This window comes from Haemorhous mexicanus, chromosome 28, assembly GCF_027477595.1.
Source record: "Haemorhous mexicanus isolate bHaeMex1 chromosome 28, bHaeMex1.pri, whole genome shotgun sequence".
NCBI classification, from domain to species: domain Eukaryota; kingdom Metazoa; phylum Chordata; class Aves; order Passeriformes; family Fringillidae; genus Haemorhous; species Haemorhous mexicanus.
In genome coordinates, this window is record NC_082368.1 from 5,896,271 (window position 1) to 5,923,813 (window position 27,543).

The window sequence follows — 27,543 nt, forward strand, 5'->3', positions numbered from 1 at the left end:
TCCCCTTTTCCCTCTTTTTTCCCCCATCTTTTTTCCCCCTTTTCTCCTCTTTTTCTCCTTCTTTTTCCTCTTTTCCCCCCTCTTTTTCCCTCTTTTTCTCCCTATTTTTCCTCCTTTTTTCCTCCTTTTTTTCCTTTTTTTTCTCCTCTTTTTTTCCCTCTCTTTCCTCTCTTTTTTTTCCTCTCTTCCCCTCTTTTTCCTTCTTTTTTCCCCTCTTTCTCATATTTTTCCCTCTTTTTTCCCCTTTTTCTCCTTATTTTTCCTCCTTTTCTCCTTCCTTTTTTCCCTCTTTCCCCCCTCCTTTTCCCCTCTTTTTCCCCTCTTTTTCCTTTTTTCCCCCCTCTTTTTCTCCCTACTTTTCCTCCTTTTTTTCTCCCTTTATCCCACTTTTTTCCTCTCTTTTTCCTTTTTTTTCCTCTTCCCCCCTCTTTTCCCCCTCTTGTTTTTCCTCTTTTATCCCCTCTTTTTCCTCTTTTTTTTCCTCTTTTTTCCCCTCTTTTTCCTCCTTTCCCCCTCTTTTTTTCTCCTATTTTTTTCCTCCTATTCCTCTTTTTTTTCCTCCTTTTCCCCCTCTTTTTCCCCTTTTTTCCCGGTTCCCGCTCGGGCTCTGTCCCCCCGCCGGGGCTCGATGTCGGAGCTCTCACCAATAAAATCCCGGTGGGAACGGAGGTGAAAAAAATCCTCCAAAATCCAAAAAAATCGGGAATTGCGGCAGCAGCAAAGCCTTCAAAGCCCCCAGTTCTGGGCAAAAAAACCTCAAAAATCACCTGGAAAAGCCCGGCGGGGAGAGTCCTCCAAAGTCCAAATCTTCCCTTGGGCATCCTTCCTTTTTTAATTGTTTTTCTTCTTTTTTTCTTCTTCTTTTTCTCTCTTGTATTTTTCTTTTTTCAATTTTTTTCCCTTCTTTTCTTTTCCTTCCATTTTCTTCTCTTTTTTTTTGAAAAAATTTTTTTTTCCTTTTTTTTTTTTTTTTTGACCCCCTCCGGACTTCTCAGCCTGAAGGAGCAGCAGACAAAGATTATTAAATAAATAAATAAATTTTAAAAATAAATGAATAAATAAATAAATAAATAAAAATATAAATAAATAAATTTTTAAAAATAAAAATTAAAATATAAATAAATAAAAATAAAAATAAAAATAAAAATAAAAATAAAAAATTTAAAATCTAAATATAAATATTAAAAGTGAAAATAATTTTTTAAAAAATATAAATATAAATATTAAAAATAAAATTAAAAATTTTAAAATATAAATATAAATATCAACAATAAAAAGAAAATAAAAATTTTAAAAATATAAATATAAATATAAAAAATAAAAATTTCTAAAATATAAATATTAAAAATAAAAATAAAAAGAAAATAAAAATTTTAAAAATATAAATATAAATATAAATATTAAAAATAAAAATAAAAATTCTAAAATATAAAGATAAATATAAATATTAATATAAAAATAAAATAAAATATAATTAAAATTAAAATTAAAATTAAATAAAAATAAAAATAAAATAAAAATAAAAATAAAAATAAAAATAAAAATAAAAATAAAAATAAAAATAAATTAATAATAATAATAATAATTGAAAAGCTTGGGGACCCCTCCATGGGTCGCCGCAACCACCCCGGGCAGCTCCAAAGAGATTTTTGCGGCTCCTCGTTCCCTTTTTCTCCAAGAAATTCCCCCTCGTCAGCGCCTCGGGCGGCGCAATTCAAGGCGATCGTTGGGGTGGGGAACAAAAGCAGCGCTTCCACAGAAAAGGGGGAAAAAAAGGGAAAAAAGGGAAAAAAAATGGAAAAAAAAGGGAAAATAATGGGGAAAAAAAGTGCAGAGTCGTAAATTCCTCAGCCCTGCCTTCCTCCCACTCGCCAGCCCCTCCTGGTCTTGGGCTTTTGGAAAATTCAGCCCTAAAAGCCCTAAAAAAATTTAAAAATTCCCTAAAATCCTTAAATAAACTCCCTAAAAAACCCTCAAAAATCCCTAAAAATGAACTCCTTAAAATTCCTAAAAAAAAACCCCAAAATCCCTTAAAAAATCCCTAAAACACCTTAAAAGAGCTCCCTAAAATCCTTAAAAATGAACTCCCTAAAATCCCTTAAAAAAACCACAAAAAATCCTGAAAAAACTCCCTAAAATCCCTTTAAAAAACCCTCAAAAAATCCTTTAAAAACTTCCCTAAAATCCCCAAAAAAATCCCTCCAAAAATCCCCAAAAAACTCACTAAAATCCCTAAAAAAAATCCCTAAAACCCCTAAAAAAAATCCCTAAATATCTCCAAAATCCCTAAAAAAACTCCCTAAAATCCCTAAAAAATTCCCTAAAATCCCTAAAAAAGATTTCCTAAAACCCCTAAAAACTTCCCTAAAATCCCCAAAAAAATCCCTCCAAAAATCCCCAAAAAAACTCACTAAAATCCCTAAAAAAAATCCCTAAAACCCCTAAAAAAAATCCCTAAAAAATCCCCAAAATCCCTAAAAAAACTCCCTAAAATCCCTAAAAAATTCCCTAAAATCCCTAAAAAAAGATTTCCTAAAACCCCTAAAAAATTCCCTAAAATCCCTAAAAATCCCCTAAAATCCCAAAAAAAACCTCCCGAAAATCCCTAAAAAATTCCCTAAAATCCCTTAAAAAAAACTTCCTAAAATCCCTAAAAAATATCCTTAAAATCCCTTAAAAATACTCCCCAAAATCCCTAAAAAAACTCCCTAAAACCCCTAAAAAAACCACTAAAAAATCCTCAAAATCCCTAAAAATGAACTCCCCAAAATCCCTAAAAATATTCCCTAAAATCCCTAAAAAATTCCCTAAAAACCCCTTAAAAAATTCCCTAAAACCCCTAAAAAAATTAGCTCCATTAGCCGCCATGCAAATGAGCTTCATTAGCCGCCATGCAAATGAGCTTCATTAGCAGCCATGCTAATTAGCTTCATTAGCCGCCATGCAAATGAGCTTCATTAGCGGCCATGCAAATGAGCTCGATGGTCCCCGTGCCCCTTGGGCCTGCGCAGGGCCCCGGGGTGAGCAAAGTTCCTCTGAGGTTACTCCGAGTTGTAGCCACACCGAGCGTGCTCAGAGTTCCTCTGAGGTTACTCTGAGTTGTAGCCACACCGAGTGTGCTCAGAGTTCCTCTGAGGTTACTCCGAGTTGTAGCCACACCGAGTGTGCTCAGAGTTCCTCTGAGGTTACTCCGAGTTGTAGCTACACCGAGTGTGCTCAGAGTTCCTCTGAAGTTACTCCGAGTTGTAGCCACACCGAACATGCTCAGAGTTCCACTGAGGTTACTCCGAGTTGTAGCCACACCGAGCGAGCTCAGAGTTCCTCTGAGGTTACTCCGAGTTGTAGCCACACCGAGCGAGCTCAGAGTTCCTCTGAGGTTACTCCGAGTTGTAGCCACACCGAGTGTGCTCCGAGTTCCTCTGAGGTTACTCCGAGTTGTAGCAACACTGAGCAACCTCAGAGTTCCTCTGAGGTTACTCCGAGTTGTAGCAACACTGAGCAACCTCAGAGTTCCTCTGAGGTTACTCCGAGTTGTAGCCACACCGAGCGTGCTCAGAGTTCCGCTGAGGTTACTCCGAGTTGTAGCCACACCGAGCGTGCTCAGAGTTCCGCTGAGGTTACTCCAAGTTGTAGCAACACCGAGAGAGCTCAGAGTTCCTCTGAGGTTACTCCGAGTTGTAGTCACACCCAGCGTGCTCAGAGTTCCACTGAGGTTACTCCGAGTTGTAGCCACACCGAGCGAGCTCAGAGTTCCTCTGAGGTTACTCCGAGTTGTAGCAACAGCGAGCACTCAGAAACCCCAAAAATGGGAATTGGGGTGGAGGAGGAGAAGGGAAATTGGGGCCCTCGAAGTTCCACCAAGGTTACTCTGAGTTGTAGCAACACGGAGCGTGCTCAGAGTTCCTCTGAGGTTACTCTGAGTTGTAGCCACACCGAGATCTCAGAAACCCCAAGAATGGGAATTGGGGTGGCGGAGGAGAAGGGAAATTGGCTCTGGGGTGCTCAAAGTTCCGCCAAGGTTACTCCGAGTTGTAGCCACACTGAGCACTCAGAAACCCCAAGATTGCAGTTTGGGCTGGCTGAGGAGAAGGGAAATTGGCTCTGGGTTGCGCAAAGTTCCACCAAAGTTACTCCGAGTTGTAGCGACAACGAGAATTGCTCAAAACCCCCCAGAAACCCCCAACAATTTTGGGGTTTGGTTTTTGGGGTGGCTGCGAGGGGACGGGAAAATTATGGGGAGGGTCCTCAGGGTGCTGAAAGTTCCACCGGGGTTACTCCGAGTTGTAGCAACAGCAGGAATTGCTCAAACCCGCCCCGGAAACCCCAAAATTGGGGGTTGGTTTTGGGTTTGGTTTTTGGGGTGGCTTCGAGGGGAGGGGAAATTGTGGGGGGAGCATCCTGGGGGCGCTGAAAGTTCCACCAAAGTTACTCCGAGTTGTAGCGACACTGAGCTCTCAAAAACCCCCAAAATGGGGATTGGGGTGGCTGAGGAGAAGGGAAATTGGGGTGCTCAAAGTTCCACTGAAGTTACTCCGAGTTGTAGCCACACCAAGCACTCAGAAATCCCCAAATGGGAATTGGGGTGGAGGAGGAGAAGGGAAATCGGGGTGCTCGCAGTTCCGCTGAGATTACTCCGAGTTGTAGCGACAGCGAGAAGTGCTCAAACCCGCCCCGGAAACCCCCAACAATTTTGGGGTTGGTTTTTGGGTTTGGTTTTTGGGGTGGCTGCGAGGGGAGAGGAAATTCTGGGGGGAGGATGTTGGGGGTTGCTCAAAGTTCCGCTGAAGTTACTCCGAGTTGTAGCGACAACGAGCACTCAGAAACCCCAAAAATGGGAATTGGGGTGGCAGAGGAGAAGGGAAATTGGGGGGCTCGAGGTTCCACCAAGGTTACTCCGAGTTGTAGCCACACCGAGCACTCAGAAACCCCAAGAATGGGAATTGGGGTGGCTGAGGAGAAGGGAAATTGGCTCTGGGGTGCTCAAAGTTCCGCCAAAGTTACTCCGAGTTGTAGCGACAGCGAGAATTGCTCAAACCCGCCCGAGAAAGCCCAAAATTGGGGGTTGGTTTTGGGTTTGGTTTTTGGGGTGGCTGCGAGGGGAGAGGAAATTCTGGGGGGAGCATCCTCAGGGTGCTCAAAGTTCTGCCGGAGTTACTCCGAGTTGTAGCAACACCGAGCACTCAGAAACTCCAAAAATGGGAATTGGGGTGGCTGAGGAGAGGGGAAATTGGGGGGCTTGAAGTTCCACTGGAGTTACTCCGAGTTGTAGCGACACCGAGCACTCAGAAACCCCAAAATGGGAATTGGGGTGGCAGAGGAGAAGGGAAATCGGGGTGCTCGCAGTTCCGCTGAGATTACTCCGAGTTGTAGCGACAGCGAGAATTGCTCAAACCCGCCCCGGAAACTCCCAACAATTTTGGGGTTTGGTTTTTGGGGTGGCTGCGAGGGGACGGGAAAATTATGGGGAGGGTCCTCAGGGTGCTCAAAGTTCCACTGGGGTTACTCCGAGTTGTAGCAACAGCGAGCACTCAGAAACCCCAAAAATGGGATTTGGGGTGGCTGAGGAGAAGGGAAATTGGGGCGCTCGAAGTTCCGCTGAGGTTACTCCGAGTTGTAGCCACACCGAGCGTGCTCAGAGTTCCTCTGAAGTTACTCCAAGTTGTAGCGACATGGAGCACTCAGAAACCCCAAGAATGGGAATTGGGGGGGCTGAGGAGAAGGGAAATTGGGGCCCTCGAAGTTCCACCAAAGTTAGTCCGAGTTGTAGCCACACCGAGCTCTCAGAAACCCCAAGATTGCAGTTTGGGCTGGCTGAGGAGAAGGGAAATTGGCTCTGGGGTGCGCAAAGTTCCACCAAAGTTACTCCGAGTTGTAGCGACAGTGAGATTTGCTCAAACCCCCCCAGAAACCCCCAACAATTTTGGGGTTTGGTTTTTGGGGTGGCTGCGAGGGGACGGGAAAATTATGGGGAGGGTCCTCAGGGTGCTGAAAGTTCCGCCGAGGTTACTCCGAGTTGTAGCGACAGCGAGAATTACTCAAACCCGCCCCGGAAACCCCAAAATTGGGGGTTGGTTTTGGGTTTGGTTTTTGGGGTGGCTTCGAGGGGAGGGGAAATTGTGGGGGGAGCATCCTGGGGGCGCTGAAAGTTCCACCAAAGTTACTCCGAGTTGTAGCGACAGCAAGAATTACTCAAACCCACCCCGGAAACCCCAAAATTGGGGGTTGGTTTTGGGTTTGGTTTCTGGGGTGGGGGATTTGGGGCGCCCCCCGAGCTCGGGCAGGGCCAGGCTCATTTGCATAAATTAACGCCTAATTGCTCATCAGGAGGATCAAAGGCGCCGCTGCCGCCTCCTGCCCGGGCCGGGCCCCTCCGGTCTCGCCCCAGTTTCGGGGGTCCCTCTCCCCCCGCCGCCCCCAGCCCCTCGCAGCCTCCCCGCCGTCATCTCCATGGAAATTCCAATTCCAGCTCCATTTCCATCGCAGCCCGGGGGGTCGCGGGGTGCTGATGGGGGGGAAATTCCAGAATCAGCTCCGAATCATCTCCGAATTATTTCTGAATTATCTCCGAATCATCTCCCAATTATCTCAGATTTATTCTGAATTATTCTGAATTATTTCTGAATTATCTCCGAATTATCTCCGAATCATCTCCGAATTATCTCCGAATTATTTTCGAATTATCTCCGAATTACCTCCGAATTATTCTGAATTATTTCCGAATTTTTTCCGAATTTTTTCCGAATTTTTTCCGATTTTTTTCCGAATTATCTCCGAATTATTTCTGAATTTTTTCCGAATTTTTCCGAATTATTTCTGAATTATTTCCGAATTATTCCAGAATTATTTCCGATTTTTTTCCGAATTGTTCCGGAATTATTTCCGAATTTTTTTCTGAATTATTTCCGAATTTTTTCCGAATTATTTCCGAATTATCTCTGAATTTCTGGCAGCTTTTTTTTTTTTTTTTTCCCTTCTCCTCTTTTTTTTTTTTTTTTTTTTTTTTCCCTCCCTCCCTTCTCGTCTCCCTTCTTCCCCTTTGCCGAGCCGAGGCCATTGTTAGCAGTGAGCAGCGCGTTCCAGAGGCCAAGTGGAACCTGCAGCCTTTGGCCATTCCCGAACCCCCCTCGGCTTTCCCGAAGCTGGGAATCGCCCCCATTTTTATTTCCCATTATTTTCTATTTATTCCTTCCCCCTCCCCAAACGGAGAGCGAGCCAGCCGCCCTACCCGCCCGGCTGATCCCCCTCCCCCTCCGCTCTCCCTTTTTTTAATTAATCCCAACAACATTTTAATTTTTCCAACCCATCCCACCCACCACAACAGCGGGTTGAATCTTTCCCTTTTTATTTTTATTTCTTTTTCTGCTCCTTCTGACGCTTCCCCCGCCTCATTCCCGTCACAGAGAGAGAGAAAGACCAAAAAAAAAACCAGAAAAAATCAGAAAAAAGCGGGAGGGAAACGGGAGGGGGGGATCCCTCCTCGCTTATTGATTGCGTGGATGCTGGATGTGAAAATATATTATGTCTGCCTGGGCTTGGCTCGTCAGAGACTAAGGTAAGCCGGACTCAAAGAGGGATCACTTTGTGAATGGCGGAGTATATGTCCCAATGATTTATGACCATATGACTCCAATCTCGGTTCAAGAAGAGTTCACAAGCTTTAAGCTTCCTTCCACGCAGAGCCGCTTTTGCAGCCCTCTCCCACCGCCTGCGTTGCTTTTTTTTTTTCCTTAATTCCGCCACCCCCACCCTGTCGGGTTTATTTTTTTATTTCTTTAATTTCTTTTCCGCCTCTCCTCGCCGTTCGATTCATTTTTATTTTTCTCTTTTCCGCCTCTCCCCGCCGTTCGATTCATTTTTATTTTTCTTTTTTCCTCCTCTCCCCGCCGTTTCACTCATTTTTATTTTTCTCTTTTCCGCCTCTCCCCGCGTTGTTTTCCTTTCATTTTTTTTGATTTTTTTTCCGCCTTTCCCCGCGTTTTTTAAAATTTTTAATTTTTTTTTTCCCAAGCCTGGGGGGGAGTGGTGGTTTCGGGATGGGGGCAGGGAGGAAGGGAAATTCGGGGGGCTCTCGGTTGTTTCTCCCGGCGCGGGGCTCGGGCTGGTCCCCAGCTCCCGCCCTATTGTTGGGCAGGTTGGGTTTAACAAGAACCGGAATTATCGGGGGGTTAAGCCCGGCTTGGGCCGGGGCTGGGGGAGGGGAAAGGCGCCGCTTTTCCCCAGGAGCGCTCGCAGGTCGCGAAATTCGGATTTTCCAACATGGAGGGGCCGCTTGTCCGGCAGAGCCCTTCGGCCTCTCTGCCCTTCCCCGCCTGATCCCTGCATTATTCCCGCATTATTCCTGCATTTCTGCATGATTCCTGCATTATTCCTGCATTTCTGCATTATTTCTGCATTTTTCCTGCATGATTCCCGCATTATTCCCGCCTTATTCCCGCCTTATTTCTCTCTATTTCCCTTTTATCCCGGAGCATCCTCACCCTTCCCCTGTCTCACCTTTCCCCCTCCCCGCTCTTCACTCATTTCATCATTTTATTTTCTTTATTTTTTTGATCCAAACGGCCCCAAATCCTCCAAAGTTGCAGGCAGAGTTTTTTTGGGGGGGGAATCGCTGCCCGAGTGAAACTCGGAGCCGCTCCCGCCGCCTTTCTCTGGAGCGCGACACCATCCAATATTTCTTCCTCTGCCCCGGCTTTTTTTTTTCCTTTTTTTTGGCTTTTTCCCCCTTTTCCTAAGCAATTCCTTGGAGTAAATAATTGGGATTGCGGCCGTCCCGGGCGAAGATAAATGAGCGGCATTTGTGAGGCGCTGAGCGATGAGGTACAAAGCGGAGCCACGAGCGAGGCGGAGGGGGTCGTAAATTCATTTTATGGACCTTTAAAACAACAAGAACCCCCCCCAAAAAAACCCAGAAAAAAATAGAATTCCCGCCGTTATTTTTAGCTGCTTTGGCCCAGCCTCGCAAGGGTCTGGTTTGGGTTTGTTTTGCTGGGTTTTTTTGGGGGGGTTTTGGTTTTTATTTTTAAATAAATCTTCGGCAGACAGAAAGGCCTCAGAGAAATCGGCGCCTCTGCCCCCTCGCAGATCTCGGCAGCCAAGCTATTCATAATAAAGGCGCTGCTGTTTGTTAATTAATTAATTCACGGCTCGGGGAGCCGAGGCTACTTTTTAATAAGATAAATTTATCATGGCCAGGGAGGAGGAGGAGGAGGAGGAGGAGGAGGAGGAGGAGGAGGAGGAGGAGGAGAATAACTCGCAGCGAGGATCTGCCCTCGGCGCAGACAATAACGCATCTCCGAGGAAGATCCGATGCGGATTTGGGAATGCGGGAAGGATTGAATCAGGGTAAAAAAAAAAAAATTCAAGAAATAAATTTCCCCAAGCCCGGAGCTCCCTCCGAGGACGGGGCGAAGCCAGCGGAGCTTTGGTGTGACGCGACATAAAAACAGCAGCCAGGAAAAGGAGAGGGGAAAAAAGTGATTTATTGGGGAAAAAAAGTGATTTATTGCAAAAAAAAAAGTGATTTATCGTCGAGCCGGGGCTTCTGTTAAAAGCTCGGCACTTAAAAATATCGCGCCGGGTTTGATCTCGGCGGGGCTGGGTTTGTTTTGTGCTCGGGGATGAAAGAGGAGCAGATAAAATGGAATATCCAAGAGATAAAATTCAATGTACAATGAGAGCAGCCCCCAAACAAACGCTCCCGGCTCCTCGGGCTGCAGAGAGGAGTTTCTGTGCCTAAATCCCTCAGCCCATCCTTTCCCAGCCGTTCTCGCCTTTTTTTTTTTGGGGTTTTTCCGCTCTGGTTTGAGGCAGGAGAAAGTTTCTGCTGGGAGAAAAGAGAAAGAGATGGGGGAAAAGCAGAAAAATCTCCTAGGAAGAGAGAGGGGGGAAAAAAGAGATTGAATGTTGGGATTTTAAGCTTTGGATTGGGGTTTTTTGAGAGTTTTTGAGCTTGGGTAAAGGGAGGAAGGCGGAAAATCCAGGGCGTGCAAAGTGAGGAGCAAATGGCCTCGCGAAGTGTTTGTTTTCCACGAGAAAGAGAGAGAAAAAATAAATAAAAATAAATAAAATAAAATAACAACAGCGGTTAAACCCCAGCGGGGTGGGGATGGCGCCTGCCCAGCTCTGGGTTTGGGATGAGAAACACAAAACTCTGCCGGGAAAAAAGGGGGAAAAAGGGGGGAAAAGGGAATTTATTTTCTAAATTTAACCTGTCCGAGAGGGGAGAGGGAGCCGGAGCAGGCCGGGGAAAGAAATCGCGGTCGGAATTTTGGAATTCCTGCGGCTGCTCCGATCTGCTGCGAACCTCAGCCCGGAATTCCAGAGGCGCTGCGAGTTCCTGGGGAAACAAAAAAGGAACCAAGAGCGCCGGGACAGCCTTACCTGGGGGGAAAACGAGGATTTCCCCTGCCCCTGGGGGAAAACAGGGATTTTTTTGCTGTTCCTGGGGAAAAAACAGGGATTTTTAGTGTTACCTGGGGGAAAAAACAGGGATTTTTGCTGTTACATGAGAAAAAACACGGATTTTTGGTATTTCCTAGGGGAAAACATGGATTTTTGCTGTTACCTGGGGGAAAACAGGGATTTTTGGTATTACCTAGGGGAAAACAGGGATTTTTGCTGAGAAAAAACATGGATTTTTGGTATTACCTGGGGTAAAAACAGGGATTTTTGCTGTTACCCGAGAAAAAACATGGATTTTTGGTATTTCCTATGGGGAAACACGGATTTTTGCTGAGAAAAAACACGGATTTTTGGTATCTCCTAGGGGAAAACAGGGATTTTTGCTGTTGCCTAGTGGGAAACATGAATTTTTGCAGTTTGCAGCTCAAAAGCAAACAAACCCTGGGGATGAAGTTTGCATTTCTGCCCCGGGAGGTTTCTGGGGCTGCTCCGTGGCTGCTCTCAGTGGGCAGAGCAGGTTTTTGGGTGGTTTTTGTGTTTTGTTTCTCCTCCCTCCTGTTCTCCCACGTTTGTGCCGATTTGGGGTTTCTCCGGGTGTGGAAATGCGCCAGCGACTCAACCCCCAGGGCTGTTTTAGGGGGATAAATCCAGAATAAATCAATGTACAGAAGCCATCCCGGCGCGAAACGAGCCGCCCAAGAAAAGCCTCCACCTCCCCAAAAAACCTCTTAAAAAAAAAATCCAATTTTTCCCAGCCTGGGCAGGGCGAAATCTGCCGGCAGCATCTGTTCCCCCCGCGTTCGGCGGGACCCTATTCATGTCAGGAGCCTTTCAGGCCCCAAGATGGATTCCTGGCACTATTATTGTGTTTTTTCTCCTAACCTTTCAGGTCAGCTCCCACCAGCCAGCTGGAGAGGGGCCGTCACGTGGCCTCGGGGTGCCAATGTTCTGCCCTAGGGGTGTCAAGACCCCGGTAGCCAAGAACGATGCAGAAGGCCTCGTACTACGACGGCTCCACGCTCTTCGGGCCTTACTCCTACGCCAATGGATTCGCCTACGAGGGCGCCCAGCCGCCTTTCCAGGCCTCTTCCCACCTGGAGAGCGACTTCCAGAGGTCCTCCTGCTCCCTGCAGTCCCACGGCAAGAGTAAGGAGCTCAACGGGAGCTGCATGCGGCCCGCCGAGGCGCCGGCGTCGCCCGAGGCCGAGCGCGCCGACGGAGGCCAGGCCGGGAAGAACGGCGCCGGGAAAGGAGGGCCGGGGGCCGGCGGGGGCGGCATCTCCAAGCAGATCTTCCCCTGGATGAAGGAGTCGAGGCAGAACTCCAAGCAGAAGAGCGGCTCGCCCGGCGCAGGTAGATGGGCAGGCCCCGGGGACGCGCTCCTGGCCGGAGATCGGAAGGTTAAACGGCAAAAGCAGTCGGTGGAGGAGGGCTGAGAGAGGCCGAGGGTGGAGGAATCGGTCCAGGGAAGGTCCAATTCCCATTTTCCAGCCCAGAATTCCAAACCGAGGTCTAAGAACCTCAAAGGGTTGGAGGAATCGGTTCTGGGAAGGTCCAATTTCCATTTTCCAGCCCAGAATTCCAAACAGAGGTCTGAGAGAGGCCAAGGGTTGGAGGAATCGGTTCTGGGAAGGTCCAGTTCCTGTTTTCCTGCCTGGAATTCCAAACCGAGGTCTAAGAACCTCAAAGAGTTGGAGGAAGTGGTTCTGGGAAGGTCTAAATTCGGCTTTTCCAGCCCAGAATTCCGAACAGAGGTCTGAGAGAGGCCAAGGGTTGGAGGAAGTGGTCCAGGGAAGGTCCAATTCCCATTTTCCCACCTGGAATTCCAAACAGAGGTCAAAGAACCTCAATGGGTTGGAGGAATCCATTCAGGGAATGTCTAAATTCGGCTTTTCCCACCCGGAATTCTGAACAGAGGTCTGAGAGAGGCCAAGGGTGGAGGAATCAGATCTGGGGAGGTCCAATTCCCATTTTCCAGCCCAGAATTCCAAACAGAGGTCTGAGAGAGGCCAAGGGTGGAGGAATCCATTCAGGGAAGGCCTAAATTCGGCTTTTCCCACCCAGAATTCCAAACAGAGGTCAAAGAATCTCAAAGGGTTGGAGGAAGTGGTCCAGGGAAGGTCCAATTCCCATTTTCCCACCTGGAATTCCAAACAGAGGTCTGAGAACCTCAAAGGGTTGAAGGAATCAGTTCTGGGAAGGTCTAAATTTGGCTTTTCCCGCCTGGAATTCTGAACAGAGGTCTGAGAGAGGCCAAGGGTTGGAGGAATCGGATCTGGGGAGGTCCAGTTCCCATTTTCCCACCTGGAATTCCAAACAGAGGTCTGAGAGAGGCCAAGGGGTGGAGGAATCGGTTCTGGGAAGGTCCAGTTCCCATTTTCCAGCCCAGAATTCCGAACAGAGGTCTGAGAGAGGCCAAGGGTTGGAGGAATCGGTCCAGGGAAGGTCCAATTCCCGTTTTCCCACCCGGAATTCCAAACAGAGGTCTGAGAGAGGCCAAGGGTGGAGGAATCGGTTCTGGGAAGGTCTAAATTTGGCTTTTCCCACCCAGAATTCCGAACAGAGGTCAAAGAACCTCAAAGGGTTGGAGGAATCCATTCTGGGAAGGTCCAATTCCCATTTTCCCACCCGGAATTCCAAACCGAGGTATAAGAACCTCAAAGGGTTGGAGGAAGTGGTCCAGGGAAGGTCTAAATTCCCATTTTCCCACCCTGAATTCCGAACCGAGGTCAAAGAACCTCAAAGAGTTGGAGGAAGTGGTCAGGGAAGGTCTAAATTCAGCTTTTCCAGCCCAGAATTCCAAACAGAGGTCTGAGAGAGGCCAAGGGTTGGAGGAATCCATTCTGGGAAGGTCCAGTTCCCATTTTCCCACCTGGAATTCCAAACAGAGGTCTGAGAACCTCAAAGGGTTGGAGGAATCGGTTCTGGGAAGGTCTAAATTTGGCTTTTCCCACCCGGAATTCCAAAGAGAGGTACAAGAATCCCCAAGGGTTGGAGGAATCGCTTTAGGGAAGACCCAAATTCCCATTTTCTGGCCCAGAATTCCAAAATGATTTCTAGAATCCCAAAGGGTGGCAGGAATCAGTTCAGGATTGACCCAAATTCCCAATTTCCAGCCCAGAATCCCAAAGAGAGGCCTGAGGGTGGCAGAAATTCAGATAAAAACCCAAAAATTCCATTGGGGTTTGCCGCAGCTCAGATAAATTTAGATAAAAATCAAAAATTCAGCTTGGATTTGCTGCAATTCAGATAAATTCAGATAAAAACCAAAATTTTGGCTCCAATTTAGCACAGTTCACATAAATTCAGATATAATCCAAAAATTCAGCTCAGATTTACCAGAACTCAGGCGAATTCAGATTAAACCCAAAATTTCAGCTCAGATTTACCAGGACTCAGGTGAATTCAGATTAAACCCAAAAATTCACAGATAAATTCAGATTAAACCCAAAAATTCAGCTCAGATTTACCAGAACTCAGGTGAATTCAGATTAAACCCAAAAATTCACAGATAAATTCAGATTAAACCCAAAAATTCAGCTCAGATTTACCAGAATTCAGGTGAATTCAGATTAAACCCAAAAATTCACAGATAAATTCAGATAAAATCCAAAAATTCAGCTCAGATTTACCAGAACTCAGGTGAATTCAGATTAAACCCAAAAACTCCGTTTGGATTCACCCCAATTTTGACAAACCCGTTCCCACGAACCTCGCGGTGCGCGCTCCATCCCCGTTAACGCCATTAGTGAGATTTCCTCTGGCACAGGTGGGTGCAGAGCCAGCCCTGGGTGTCACACCCGTGTGCAAACTGACACCACACCTGGGTGTCACACCCGTGTGCAAACCGAGCCCACACCTGAGTGTCACACCCGTGTGCAAACCGAGCCCACACCTCGGTGTCACACCTGTGTGCAAACCAGCCCCAGACCTCAGTGTCACACCTGTGTGCAAACCAGCCCCACACCTGGGTGTCACACCTGTGTGCAAACCAGCCCCACACCTGGGTGTCACACCCGTGTGCAAACCGACCCCAAACCTCAGTGTCACACCCGTGTGCAAACCAGCCCCAGACCTCGGTGCCACACCTGTGTGCAAACCGAGCCCAGCCCTGGGTGTCACACCCGTGTGCAAACTGACCCCACACCTGGGTGTCACACCTGTGTGTAAACCGACCCCAGCCCTGGGTGTCACACCCGTGTGCAAACCAGCCTCACACCTGGGTGCCACACCTGTGTGCAAACCGAGCCCACACCTGGGTGTCACACCCATGTGCAAACCGACCCCAGCCCTGGGTGCCACACCTGTGTGCAAACCAGCCCCACACCTGGGTGTCACACCTGTGTGCAAACCAAGCCCACACCTGGGTGTCACACCTGTGTGCAAACCAGCTCTAGACCTGGGTGTCACACCTGTGTGCAAACCGAGCCGACCTGGGTGTCACACCTGTGTGCAAACCGACCCCACCTGGGTGTCACACCTGTGTGCAAACCAGCCCCACACCTGGGTGTCACACCTGTGTGCAAACCAGCCCCACACCTGGGTGTCACACCTGTGTGCAAACCAAGCCCACACCTGGGTGCCACACCCGTGTGCAAACCAGCCCCACACCTGGGTGTCACACCTGTGTGCAAACCGAGCCCACACCTGGGTGCCACACCCGTGTGCAAGCCACGCCCTCCCCAACCCCAGCCCGCTCTCCTGGGCCCGGCCGCGCCGCACGGCGTTTTCCCGGGACGATCCACGGGCAGCAATCTGCTCCTCGGGCAGGCCCCGAATCCTCCCCGACATGACATGATCCAATTTTCATAACGCGGGGGCAGCTTTGGAGAGCAGGGCTCTTAATAACTGACACGATTATGGAGTGCAGGCCGGCCGGAGGGGCGAGGGGAGGCTTGATTAAGAAGCGACGCTTTCAATTTGTGCCCCTAAGTAATTCCTTTTTATTTCATTCCGCAGAAACCTGCGGCGGCGGCGGCGGCGGTGAGAAAAGCCCCCCGGGCTCCTCGGCCTCCAAGAGGGCGCGCACGGCCTACACCAGCGCCCAGCTGGTGGAGCTGGAGAAGGAATTCCACTTCAACCGCTACCTGTGCCGGCCGCGGCGCGTGGAGATGGCCAACCTGCTGAACCTCAGCGAGCGCCAGATCAAGATCTGGTTCCAGAACAGGAGGATGAAGTACAAAAAGGATCAGAAATCCAAAGGCGTGGGCGGCTCCTCCTCGGGAGGGCCTTCCCCGGCGGGCAGCCCCCCGCAGGCCATGCAGGCCTCGGCGGGCTTCCTCAACGCCCTGCACCCCATGAGCGCCGCCTACGAGGCGCCGTCGCCGCCGTCCTTCGGCAAACCCCACCAGAACGCCTACGCCGCCGCCAACCCCGGCTACCAAGCGGCCCTGAAGGGTTGCCCGAGCCAGCAGAAATACGCCGGCGCGGCCGAGTACGAGGCGCACGTGCTGCAGGCCGACGGCGCGGCCTACGGCGTGCAGGGCAGCCCGGCCTACGTCGGAGGGAACTTTGTGGATTCTCTGCCCGCCTCGGGCCCGGCCCTTTACGGCCTCAACCACCTGGGCCAGCAGCAGCAGCAGGCCGGCGGCATGGACTACGGGGGGGTCCCGGCGGGCCAGCCCCAGGGACCGTGCGAGAGCCACGCCGCCTACGCGGAGCTCTCGTCGCACCACGCGACTTCTCAGGGCAGAATCCGAGAGGCGCCCAAGCTCACCCACCTGTGAGAGGGCAAGCAGCCGCTTTCGGGGGGAAAAAAGGGCGGTTTGGGTTTCAGGGATGTTGGGGTTGGGTTTCTCGCCGGCCTCGCCGGTTTGGGGGTTTGTGATGAGCACAGAAGGCGAGCGGTGTTGGTGGCTTTGCAAGGGAGGAACCTCCTGGGTTTCCAGAGAAATGCTTCCGAAACGGGCTCGGGGTGCTTCTGTGGGAACCCCGCAGGGTGTGAGAGGCCAAATCCGGCCTTCCCGAGCCACGTCCGGATGGTCACCGGTCATCCCCGGGCGCCGGGAGGGAGAAGAGCCCACCAGCCAAGTTTTGGGGTCTCTGCATCCAAAGAACCCCAAGGAGATCCACCAGGAAGTTCTCCCCACTTGGAATCCTCCTCTGGATCCACCGGCGCTTTCCTTCCCAGCCCTCAGGGGAAGGGTTGTCCTTTTCTGCTGGAAAAGGGGAAAATCCAATTTCCCACCGAAAAAGGGAGAAATCCAATTTCCCACCGAAAAAGGGGAAAATCCAATTTCCCACTGGAAAAGGGAGAAATCCAATTTCCCACCAGAAAAAGGGGAAAATCCAATTTCCCACTGAAAAAGGGGAAAATCCGATTTCCCACCGGAAAAGGGGAAAATCCAGTTTCTGACTGGAAAAGGGGAAAATCCAGTTTCTGACTGGAAAAGGGAGAAATCCAATTTCTGACTGGAAAAGATGAAAATCCAGTTTCTGACTAGCAAAAGGAGAAATCCCCTTTCCCACCAGAAAAGGGAAAAACCCAATTTCCCATCAGAAAAAGGAAAAATTCTCTTTCCCACTGGAAGAAGGAGAGATCCAATTTGTGACTGGAAAAGGGATAAACCCAAATTCTGGCTGGAAAAGGGATAAACCCAAATTCTGGCTGGAAAAGGGATAAACCCAAATTCTGGCTGGAAAAGGGATAAACCAAATTTCTGACTGGCAAAGGGATAAACCCAATTTCTGAGTGGAAAAGGGATAAACCCAGTTTCTGACTGGAAAAGGGATAAATCCAATTTCTGACTGGCAAAGGGATAAACCCAGTTTCTGACTGGAAAAGGGATAAACCCAATTTCTGACTGGAGAAGGGATAAACCCAATTTCTGACTGGAAAAGGAATAGACCCAATTTCTGACTGGCAAAGGGATAAACCCAATTTGTGACTGGCAAAGGGATAGACCCAATTTCTGACTGGAAAAGGGATAGACCCAATTTCTGACTGGAAGAGGAAAAATCCCCTTTCCCACAGGGTGACTTCCCCCCGAATCCCCCAAACCTGCCAATCCCCAACCTGCCCACGCCCGTCCCTCCAGGCCCTGCTCCCCCTCTCCAAACCCCACAAAAAACCCTTTAAAAACCCGGGGCTGAGAGAAGTCTGACCCCACCAGGGCTCGAGGAAATCGTTGGCAAGGCCGAAATCCCCCTTTCTCCCCCCACCACCCAAAATTCCAAAGAGAGGAGGAAACATTTCGGAACATTTCCCTTCCTTTCTCCATTTCTCTTTTTGGGGAGGGTTTGGGCTTTTTTTGGGGCTGTTTTTTAAGGGTTGACGAGCAAAAAAAAAGCAATCTGGGAAATGCTGAGCTTCTTTCCTCCTCTCCTCCGAGCTGAGGTGAAAACAGGGTATATTTGAGCAGAGGGAATGTCCTCCCAGGGAAGCAGAAGCCGAGGGATCCCTGGGATCTGCCGGCGCTTTCCTGCCTGGACATCTTTGTTGCACTTAGAGTTTACATATCATGGGTATTAAAAAAGAATTAATAATAAGAATTAATAAAAGCAACTTGGAAGGGCTCTCAGCTCCGTCGAGGCGCCCTTCAGTTAGGTGTGTGTTCTGGTGAACATTCATATATATTTATTGGTTAGAGCCAGTTGAAAATATTTTCCCTTTTTTTCGTTTCCCTTTTTTTGTATTATTTATCCCCCTGCCCCCCTCTCCCCAGACCGTGTATTTATATGAGGGAAAAAAAAAAAAAAAACAAAAAAACCCCAACAAAAATAAGAATGAAATGGTACTTTTTTAGTATTTCCTTCCGAAAAAAAGCGAGAAAAAAGCAAGAAAAAAAAGCCAAAAAAATATTTAAAAATTAAAAAAAAAAAAAAGCGATTGTGTTCCCCTTGTCATTGTACCAGGAGCTTCTTTTAGTTCTTAGGGAGAAGCAGTAGTTTTCTGTTCCCGGGGTCCTTATGAATAATGGAATTGGTTCTTGTGGAGGCAGGAGAGCAGAGCAGGCTGGAATTGTTCCCTCCCGGGCCGGGAGGATTCACCCGGCTCCGTCCCCTCCCCTCCTCTGGCTGCTCCCCCTTTGTTCCTCCGAGCCTGCTCTGCTCAACCATTCCTGAATAAACTTTCTGCTCTCCGTTTTATCTCTGACCCCTCCTGGTTTGGTTTTTTATAGGGGAAAATAAAGATTTGAGAGGGAAATGGAATTGGGGGGAGGAAAGGGAGACGGGGAGGGGAAGGAGAGCGGAGTGGGTTTGGGGTGAAATCCTGGGAATTGGGGCCCACCGAGAGGCATCACGTGGAGCCAGGCCCGGCTGCCATTGGAGAGGGGAGGAAAACAAAGGGAAAAGGATGAAGCGAGGAAAAAAATAAATAAAAACAAAGAGAGGGGGGGAAAAAAAGAGAGAGAAGAAAACATAAAAATGGCCCGGAGATTCCATGCGGGGCCTTGGGAAGTGACGAGGAATGAAACCCAGGATTTCATAATAGGGATATGATATTATTCCATAATATGTTATTGAATTAAATGTTAAATCGTGGAGTTTTGGCCAAAATCATCGAGTTCTGGCCAAAATCATTGAGTTCTGGCCAAACAGGGAATCGTTCCTGAGGTAGGAATTTGAGGCACCCACGTGCACCAGGCTGCTCCTCCCAGGCACCCCAAATTTGGGTTAAAAGAGGAGAAAAAACCCAAAAACACCTGGAAAGGGAAAGGGGAGAAGAGCCCCGGAGGGAATAATGTGAATAATTCGCTTTTTCTGCTCCAAAGGCCTAAGAAAACTCCCATTAAAGAAAGCAGGGGCAATAAAAGTTTTATGGTGCTGGGTGAGGAGGAGGAGGAGGAGGAGGAGGAGGAGGAGGAGGAGGAGGAAGGAGAGGAGAGGGGGATTTGGGATTTTCCTTGCACGAGAAAAGGGCGGAAAGGCTGGAAAAGGTACCCAAAAAAGGGGGAAAAAAAGAGAAAAAAGAAAAATAAACAACAAAGAGGGTTGGGGTGTAGAAGCAGCGCGTGGGGTTTGTGCTTTGTCCTTTTTACATTTTTATATGTTTTGTATAAGTTATGTGTTTTTTATAGTTTATATTTAATATATTTTATGGGTTTATAGCTTACATTTATATATAATATCTATAATATCCACTGTATGTTATATATATTATATATATAATATATATATTATATATTATATATATAATATATATTATAATATATATTATATATATTATAATCTATAAAATATATATTATATATTATATATTGCATATCACATCCTTTAGAGCCCACAGCCCAGTATTTTCTAAGGTTTATTTTTTGTATTTTACAATTTATATTTTATTTTTACATTTTATTTTTACATTTTATATCTTGCACCCAATGCCCGGCATTCCCCGCACCGCATTTCAGATATTTCAGATATTTCCCATTTCAGATATTTCAGATATTTCACATTTCAGATATTTCCCATTTCAGATATTTCACATTTCAGATATTTCACATTTCAGATATTTCAGATATTTCACATTTCAGATATTTCAGATATTTCCCATCTCAGATATTTCCCATTTCAGATATTTCACATTTCAGATATTTCACATTTCAGATATTTCCCATCTCAGATATTTCAGATATTTCCCATTTCCGATATTTCAGATATTTCACATTTCAGATATTTCAGATATTTCCCATATCCCATCTCAGATATTTCAGATATTTCACATTTCAGATATTTCCCAATTCAGATATTTCAGATATTTCACATTTCAGATATTTCCCATTTCAGATATTTCAGAAATTTCACATTTCAGATATTTCAGATATTTCACATTTCAGATATTTCCCATTTCAGATATTTCCCATTTCAGATATTTCACATTTCAGATATTTCAGATATTTCACATTTCAGATATTTCCCGTTTCAGATATTTCAGATATTTCACATTTCAGATATTTCCCATTTCAGATATTTCCCATCTCAGATATTTCCCATCTCAGATATTTCAGATATTTCCCATTTCAGATATTTCAGATATTTCAGAAATTTCACATTTCAGATATTTCCCATCTCAGATATTTCAGATATTTCACATTTCAGATATTTCCCATTTCAGATATTTCCCATTTCAGATATTTCCCATTTCTCTCCTCTCCTCCACCTGTGTGCTCAGCCAGGACAAATCCCCGAGGGATAAAAAAGAAAACTCCGGTGGGGAAAACTCTCCTAAGAAACGACCCCGAGCTGCGACCCCTCCTCCAACACCGAGTTCCAGGTTCATCATTAAAAATAGAATTACAAATAATTATCAATAATAACGGGACTGCAAGGAGCAATTCCCGTCCCGGCCTGTGAAAGATTTTTAATTTTAAAATCAATTTTTAAATTTGTTTTAAACCATAAAATGACGAAATTATCCCGGCACCGCCTGGCAGAACATTTCTCTCTCCCCGCTCCCATTCCCGGATTTTTTCCGGCGCCATGTTGTGCCAGGGATTCCCAGGAAATGGTTAAAATCTGGGAAAAAAGGGAAAAAAACCAATTCCGGGGCGCGCCCTGGGCGGGCAGCGCTGCCTCCCCCGCTTCCCTTCGCTTCCCTTCGGTTCCCGGAGCTCGGAATTCATCCCAGGGATGCGAAACCTCCCCCTCACCCGCGAGGTTTTTCCCTTTTGCCTCCGTGTGATGCCAGGGGAAAAAAAAATCCCAATTTTCCAAGAGGTTTTTTTCCTTTTTCCTCTCTTTAGTTTTCCTCCTCTTTTCATTTCCTCCCCTTTTCATTCCCCGTCTTCTCATTTTCCCCTCTTTATTTTCCCCCATTTTCCTTTTTCCCCTCTTTTCATTCCCCCTCTTCTCATTTTTCCCTCTTTTCATCCCCCCACTTTTCTTTTTTCCCCCCTTTCCATTTTCCACCCTTTTCATTTTCGCTCCCCTTAAATTTTTCCCCCCTTTTCATTTCCCCCCCTTTTCCTCCCCTCACTTTTCTTTTTTCCCCCCTCTTCTCATTTTTCCCCTCTTTTCATTTCCCCCTCTTTTCATCCCCCCACTTTTCTTTTTTTCCTCTTTCCATTCCCCCCTTTTCATTTTCTCCCCTTTAATTTTCCCCTATTTTAATTTCTCTCCCTTTTCTCCCCCCACTTCTCTTTTTTTCCCCTCTCTTCTCATTTTTCCCCCTTTTCATTTTCCCCTATTTTCATCCCCCCACTTTTCCTTTTTCCCCCCTCTTTTCATTCCCCCTCTTCTCATTTTTCCCTCTTTTCAAACCCCCCTTTTCATTTTTCCCCTATTTTAATTTCTCCTCCTTTTCCTCCCCCCACTTTTCTTTTTTCCCCCCTCTTCTCATTTTTCCATCTTTTCATTTCCCCTCTTTTCACCCCCCCACTTTTCCTTTTTCCCCCTTTCCATTCCCCCCTTTTCATTTTCTCCCCTTTCATTTTCCCCTATTTTCACTTTCTCCCCTTTTTCCCCTATTTTCATCCCCCCCTTTTCCTCCCCCCACTTTTCTTTTTTTCCCCCTCTTTTCACTTTTCCCTCTTTCCATTCCCCCCAATTTTCACTTTTCTTTTCCCCTCCCAACAAAGAGCCCAGACACCTTTCGGCAGCTCCCGTGAAGAATTTCCCACCCCAAATTCCCCCTCCTCATCCCATTCCCAAACCCCAAAAATCCACTTCAAACCAGCAATCCCCGAATATTTCCTTTTTCATCCTCCATCCTCCATCCCAAACAGACTTTGAGGAGTTTTCACACGCGGATCCACCAAACTCTCGAGGAAATTCTGCTTTGCGCTGGGTGTTGTTTGAATTATTGTCATTATTTTCTTTACCCCCGCTCGGTGATTTTTGAATTATTGTCATTATTTTCTTTACCCCCGCTCGGTGTTTTTTTGAATTATTGTCATTATTTTCTTTACCCCCGCTCGGTGATTTTTGAATTATTGTCATTATTTTCTTTACCCCCGCTCGCTCAGGGAGTTCGGATCCATTCCCAAGCCCTCCCCACCCACGCGGATGCCTCAAGGGACAAAAGTTTCCAGGCTGCTCCCTGCGGGAGCGGAGCCTCCCAGTCGCAAACTGGGACAACTGGAGCTCCAGCAAACCCCAAAACTCCTCCTCCATCCCCTCCAGGCAGTTTCGTTTTGATTTCTCTCTTTTTTTTTGAGTTGAGACGGGCGGATTAAAGTTTATAAACATGCCCGGGGTTAAAAGCGCGGCGCTAAAAGCGGAATTTCTCTGCCGGGTGAGTCAGGGCGAGCTGTCAGGAGCCTTTGCAGGAGAAGATTGATGGTTGCTCTCTTCTTTTCGGGTTGTGCGGACCCGGGGCGCTTTAGAGACGGGAAAGAAAGAAAGAAAAAAAAAATTAAAAAAAAAAAAAGGAAAAAAAAAATCGGGGGAAATGACTTTTTCATTTTTTTTCCTTTATTTTGTAAACTGGGGAAGTGGCGCTGCTTCGTGGGAGAGGGGATGGGAAGGAAGGAAGGCGATCCCGAGGTATCCGTGACCTTAGGGCGCGCCTGGCCGCTGAGCCGAGAGCAAAGCGCCCAGTGAGCCGGGCTTGGGAAGGAGCGGGACTAGGCTGCTCCGAAAGAGTCCGAGTTTGGGGTTAAACCCCCAAATCGGGCGGGTTTAACTAAACTCGGCTTAAAAACTCGCTTGGTTTCCTAAGTGGGCACAGCCCGGGATGGGCTGGAGGCACCGGGAGGGGCAGGGAGGGAACGGGGCAGGAACGGGGCTGGAACGGGGATGGAACGGGACAGGAACGGGACAGGAATGGGGCTGGAACGGGGCAGGAAGGGGGCAGGAATGGGGCTGGAATGGGGCTGGAACGGGACAGGAATGGGACTGGAACGGGGCTGGAACGGGGCTGGAATGGGGTTGGAATGGGGCTGGAACGGGACAGGAACGGGGCTGGAAAGGGGCTGGAATGGGGTTGGAATGGGGCTGGAACGGGGCTGGAACGGGGCTGGAATGGGGTTGGAACGGGGATGGAATGGGAATAGGAATGGGGTTGGAACGGGGATGGAACGGGACTGGGGATGGAACGGGAATAGGAATGGAACGGGGCAGGAACGGGGCTGAAATGGGGCTGGAATGCGAATGGGGATGGAACGGGGCAGGAACGGGGCAGGAATGGGTCAGGAACGGGAATGGGAATGGGGCAAGAACGGGAATGGGAATGGAACGGGGCAGGAACGGGGCAGGAACGGGAATGGAACGGGAATGGGGATGGGACGGGGCAGGAATGGGGATGGAGTAGGCCCGGGAATGGGGGGAATGGGGCTGGAACGGGGCAGGGAGTGGGCAAGGAAAGGACAGGGAAAGAGGGGGAGGGAACGTCAGGAAGGACAGAGGGACATGGGCAGGACAGAGAGAACAGGGGGGGAAGGAAGGAAGGAAGGAAGGAAGGAAGGAAGGAAGGAAGGAAGGAAGGAAGGAAGGAAGGAAGGAAGGAAGGAAGGAAGGAAGGAAGGAAGGAAGGAAGGAAGGAAGGAAGGAAGGAAGGAAGGAAGGAAGGAAGGAAGGAAGGAAGGAAGGAAGGAGGGAAGGAGGGAAGGAAGGAAGGAGGGAAGGAAGGAAGGATGCTCGCTGATTCTGGGGTGCTGCTTTCGGCTTTTCTGGGGTCCCTCTCTCCCTCTCGCTTTTTCCTCCCTTTTTTCCCGATCAATTAAAGAAAATAACGCTTTCTGTTCGCCACCGGGCCCCTCCTGCCATTGGCCGGGGCCTCCCACGTGACGAGGAATTGGCTGCAATTTCGCCCCAGCCCGAGTTTAGCCGAGCCAGGTCCCCCTCCGCCCGTATTATCAGCAATATAACAATTATAAAAAGCCCGAGGACCGTCATCATCCCCGCCATCAAAAACCCGAGGCCCTCCGGTTCCTCTCCCCCTCCTCCTCCTCCTCCTCCCTCTCCCCCGCCTCCCTCCCGCTTTTTAAAGCCCGGGCCCTGGAAAAGCCATGAATTTTGAATTTGAGAGGGAGATCGGGTTTATAAATAGCCAGCCTTCGCTCGCTGAGTGCCTGACGTCTCTCCCCGCTGTCCTGGAGACATTTCAAACTTCATCAATCAAGGACTCGACATTAATTCCTCCTCCTCCTCCTCCTCCTCTGGAGCAAAGCCTCCTCCAAAGCCTCCATCCTTGCTCGGGCAGCCCGAGGAGCCAGAGCCGAGCCCCCCATGGCCCGGCCCGGCCCGGCCCCCGGGCAGCGGAATTCCCCTGGATGAAGGAGAAGAAATCGTCCAAGAGAAGCAGCCAGGCTCCGGCCGCTTCGTCCCCACCATCCTCCTCCTCCTCCTCCTCCTCCTCCTCCTCCTCCTCCTCGCTGCCGGTGCCCGCCGCGGGATCTCCCGCAGGTTCGTATGGCCGGGGGGTGCCTCGGAGAATGGAAAATGGCCAATTCTGCTGGCCTGGCCCCAAAACGGCCCCAGCCCATCCCCCTGCCCGGGGGGCTCCCCCGGGACTGGGCAATCCTCGGAGCGATGTCCCCAGCCCGGGGCTCGCGGGGTTCTGCTGCCTCCTCCCCCCCCGCCAATAAAAACAACAAATTTCTGCAACTTCTGCCCCAGCCCCGAGCGAGGAGGGCCCGGGGGGGCCGGGGCGGGTTTGCAACTCCGTTTGTTCGGCTTTCAGTGCCAGAGCTGCGGGGTTTTACAGCCCGCGGGGGAAAAAAGGGAAAAAATTAAAAAAAAGGGAAAAGCAAAAACAACAAAACCCCAAAGATGCGCGGAGGGAGGAAGGAAAATGGGTGGGAAGGTGGCAGAGGGGTGGGGAGGTGAAAGAGCCGGGGCTGATCCTGTAAAATGAAATTATTACAGCCCAAAACCCTCCAGGAAAAGGAGCAGCCTCTCGCTGCTCGGCCTCTTTCTTTCCCTCGGGATAAAGTGCTGGAGGAACAATTCCAGGATTTCCACGGCTCGGGTAAAAGCGGGCAGGACCAGGGCGGCCAGCGGAGCTCGTTGGCCGGGGAAAACTGGGATAGTGAAACCAAAGTACCGGGAAAAGGTAAAAAAACAAAAAAAACCCCCAAAAACCAGGAAAGAAGGAATGAAGACATTTAGACATTTCCTACATTTTAGGGATTTCGACATTTCCTACATTTTAGGCGTTTAGAAAGAAGGTAGAAATTCCTTTTATGCACCAGGGCGGCAGAGAGGGAAGGGCTCTAAAGGGAGAGACCAGGGAGCAAAATCCCTTTTCGCCCCCGAGGCAGAGAATTCCTCCGGAGCGGGATCAGTCGAACGGATCCACTTTGCTGACAATTCCTGCGATTTTTCCCCCCTGGCAGAGGCGGCGGGGCTGGCGGAGGGCAGCGGCTCCAGGAGGCTCCGCACCGCCTACACCAACACGCAGCTGCTGGAGCTGGAGAAGGAATTCCACTTCAACAAATACCTGTGCCGGCCGCGGCGCGTGGAGATCGCGGCGCTGCTGCAGCTCAGCGAGCGCCAGGTCAAGGTGTGGTTCCAGAACAGGAGGATGAAGCACAAGAGGCAGACGCAGCACAAGGAGGAGCCGCTCTCGGCCGCGCCGGGCCCCGCGGAGCAGCGCGCAGGGAGCGCGGAGCAGCGCGGGGCGGCCCCCGGGCCGGGCGGGGACTCGCCGGGGCTGCCCGAGCTGGGCTGGCTCTCGGTGGAGCCGTGCCTGGAGCTGGCCCAGGGGTTTTCTGGCGGTGCCGCTTCTCTGGAGAGCCCGCTGCGCTTCTCCGAGGAGGAGCTGGAGCTCTTCAGCAGCGCGCTCTGCACCATGGACCTGCAGGATTTGGATTTGCCCTGACGGGAGCCGCGCTCTGCTCTGCCCGGCCCGGCCCGGTTCGGCTCTGCCCGGCTCTGCCCGGCTCTGCCCGGCTCTGCCCAGCCCGGCTCTGCTTTGCCCGGCTCTGCTCGGCCCGGCTCTGCCCGGCTCTGCCCAGCCCGGCTCTGCCCAGCCCGGCTCTGCCCAGCCCGGCTCTGCTTTGCCCGGCTCTGCTCTGCCCAGCCCGGCTCTGCCCAGCTCTGCCCGGCTCTGCCCGGCCCGGCTCTGCCCGGCTCTGCCCGGCCCGGCTCTGCCCGGCTCTGCCCAGCTCTGCCCGGCTCTGCCCGGCCCGGCTCTGCCCGGCTCTGCCCGGCTCTGCCCGGCCCGGCTCTGCCCGGCTCTGCCCAGCCCGGCTCTGCCCTGCCCGGCTCTGCCTGGCTCTGCCCTGCCCGGCTCTGCCCGGCTCTGCCCGGCTCTGCCCGGCCCTGCCCGGCTCTGCCCTGCCCGAGGGTTTGGGGCACTCATCCTCGGAGCAGCCGCTGCCAGCACCCCCAAATCTGCCCTGAGAGAAGGGGAACCCCCAAAATCAGGCCTGAACGAAAGAGAACCCTCAAAATATGGCCTGAGAAAAAGACAACCCCCAAAATCTGGTCTGAGAGAAGGGGAAACCCCAAAATCAGCCCTAAAACAAGGGGAAACCTCCAAATCTGGCCTAAAAGCAGGGGAATCCCCCCAAATCTGCCCTGAAAGAAGGAGACTCCTCAAAACCCGGCCTAAAGTAAGGAGAACACCCCAAATCTGGCCTAAAAGAAGGGGAACCCAACTTAATCTGGCCTAGAGTGAAGGGAACCCCCCAAATCTGGCCTAAAGTAAAAGGAACCCCCCAAATCTGGCCTTAAAGTAGGGGAACCCCCAAAAATCGGCCCGAAAATGAGAAGAAAGCCTCAAAATCTGCCCTGAAAAAAAGAGGAATTCCCCAAAATCGGCCCCAAAAGAAGGGGAACCCCCCAAAATCTGCCCCAAAAGAAAGGGAACCCCCCAAAAATCTGCCCTAAAAGAAGGGGAAAAGAATCGGCCCCCAAAAGAAGGGAAAACACCCAAAATCGGCCCCAAAAGAAGGGGAACCCCCCAAAATCTGCCCCAAAAGAAAGGGAACCTCCAAAAATCGGCGCTAAAAGAAGGGGAATCCCCAAAATCTGCCCCAAAAGAAGGGGAACCCCCCAAAATCTGCTCCAAAAAAGGGAAAACGCCCAAAAATCTGGCCCAAAAGAAAGGAAACCCCCAAAATCTGCTCCAAAAGAAGGGAAAACCCCCAAAAATCGGCGCTAAAAGAAGGGAAAACCCCCAAAATCTGCCCCAAAAAAGGGAAAGCCCAAAATCGACCCTAAAAGAAGGGGAACCCCCAAAATCTGCTCCAAAAGACGGCAAAGCCCCCAAAAATCGGCCCCAAAAGAAGGGGAACCCCCAAATCCCCCTGAAGCCATTTC

At 49.4% G+C, this 27,543-nt stretch overlaps 2 protein-coding genes across 2 annotated transcripts; both read left to right on the forward strand.

The window, feature by feature from the left end:
- The first annotated feature begins 11,191 nt into the window (after nt 1–11,191).
- On the forward strand, nt 11,192–16,553 carry HOXB3 (homeobox B3). The gene is made up of 2 exons (XM_059869251.1): nt 11,192–11,754; nt 15,361–16,553. Exons 1-2 carry the CDS (start codon nt 11,388–11,390, stop codon nt 16,125–16,127), a joined length of 1,134 nt encoding a protein of 377 aa, XP_059725234.1. The 5' UTR covers nt 11,192–11,387; the 3' UTR covers nt 16,128–16,553.
- A 7,552-nt stretch (nt 16,554–24,105) lies between these two features.
- HOXB2 (homeobox B2) lies at nt 24,106–26,143 on the forward strand. Its single transcript, XM_059869367.1, has 2 exons — nt 24,106–24,681; nt 25,614–26,143. The coding sequence occupies exons 1-2, from the start codon at nt 24,285–24,287 to the stop codon at nt 26,096–26,098; spliced, it is 882 nt and encodes a 293-aa protein (XP_059725350.1). The 5' UTR covers nt 24,106–24,284; the 3' UTR covers nt 26,099–26,143.
- Nucleotides 26,144–27,543: the final 1,400 nt, after the last annotated feature.

Excerpts from the sequence above, each read along its gene's own strand:
- HOXB3 (XM_059869251.1), top strand. The coding sequence starts at position 11,388 with ATGCAGAAGGCCTCGTACTACGACGGCTCCACGCTCTTCGGGCCTTAC. Across the intron at positions 11,755-15,360 it reads GAGCGGCTCGCCCGGCGCAG|AAACCTGCGGCGGCGGCGGC; the intron begins GTAGATGGGCAG and ends TTCATTCCGCAG.
- HOXB2 (XM_059869367.1), top strand. The coding sequence starts at position 24,285 with ATGAATTTTGAATTTGAGAGGGAGATCGGGTTTATAAATAGCCAGCCT. Across the intron at positions 24,682-25,613 it reads CGCCGCGGGATCTCCCGCAG|AGGCGGCGGGGCTGGCGGAG; the intron begins GTTCGTATGGCC and ends CCCCCCTGGCAG.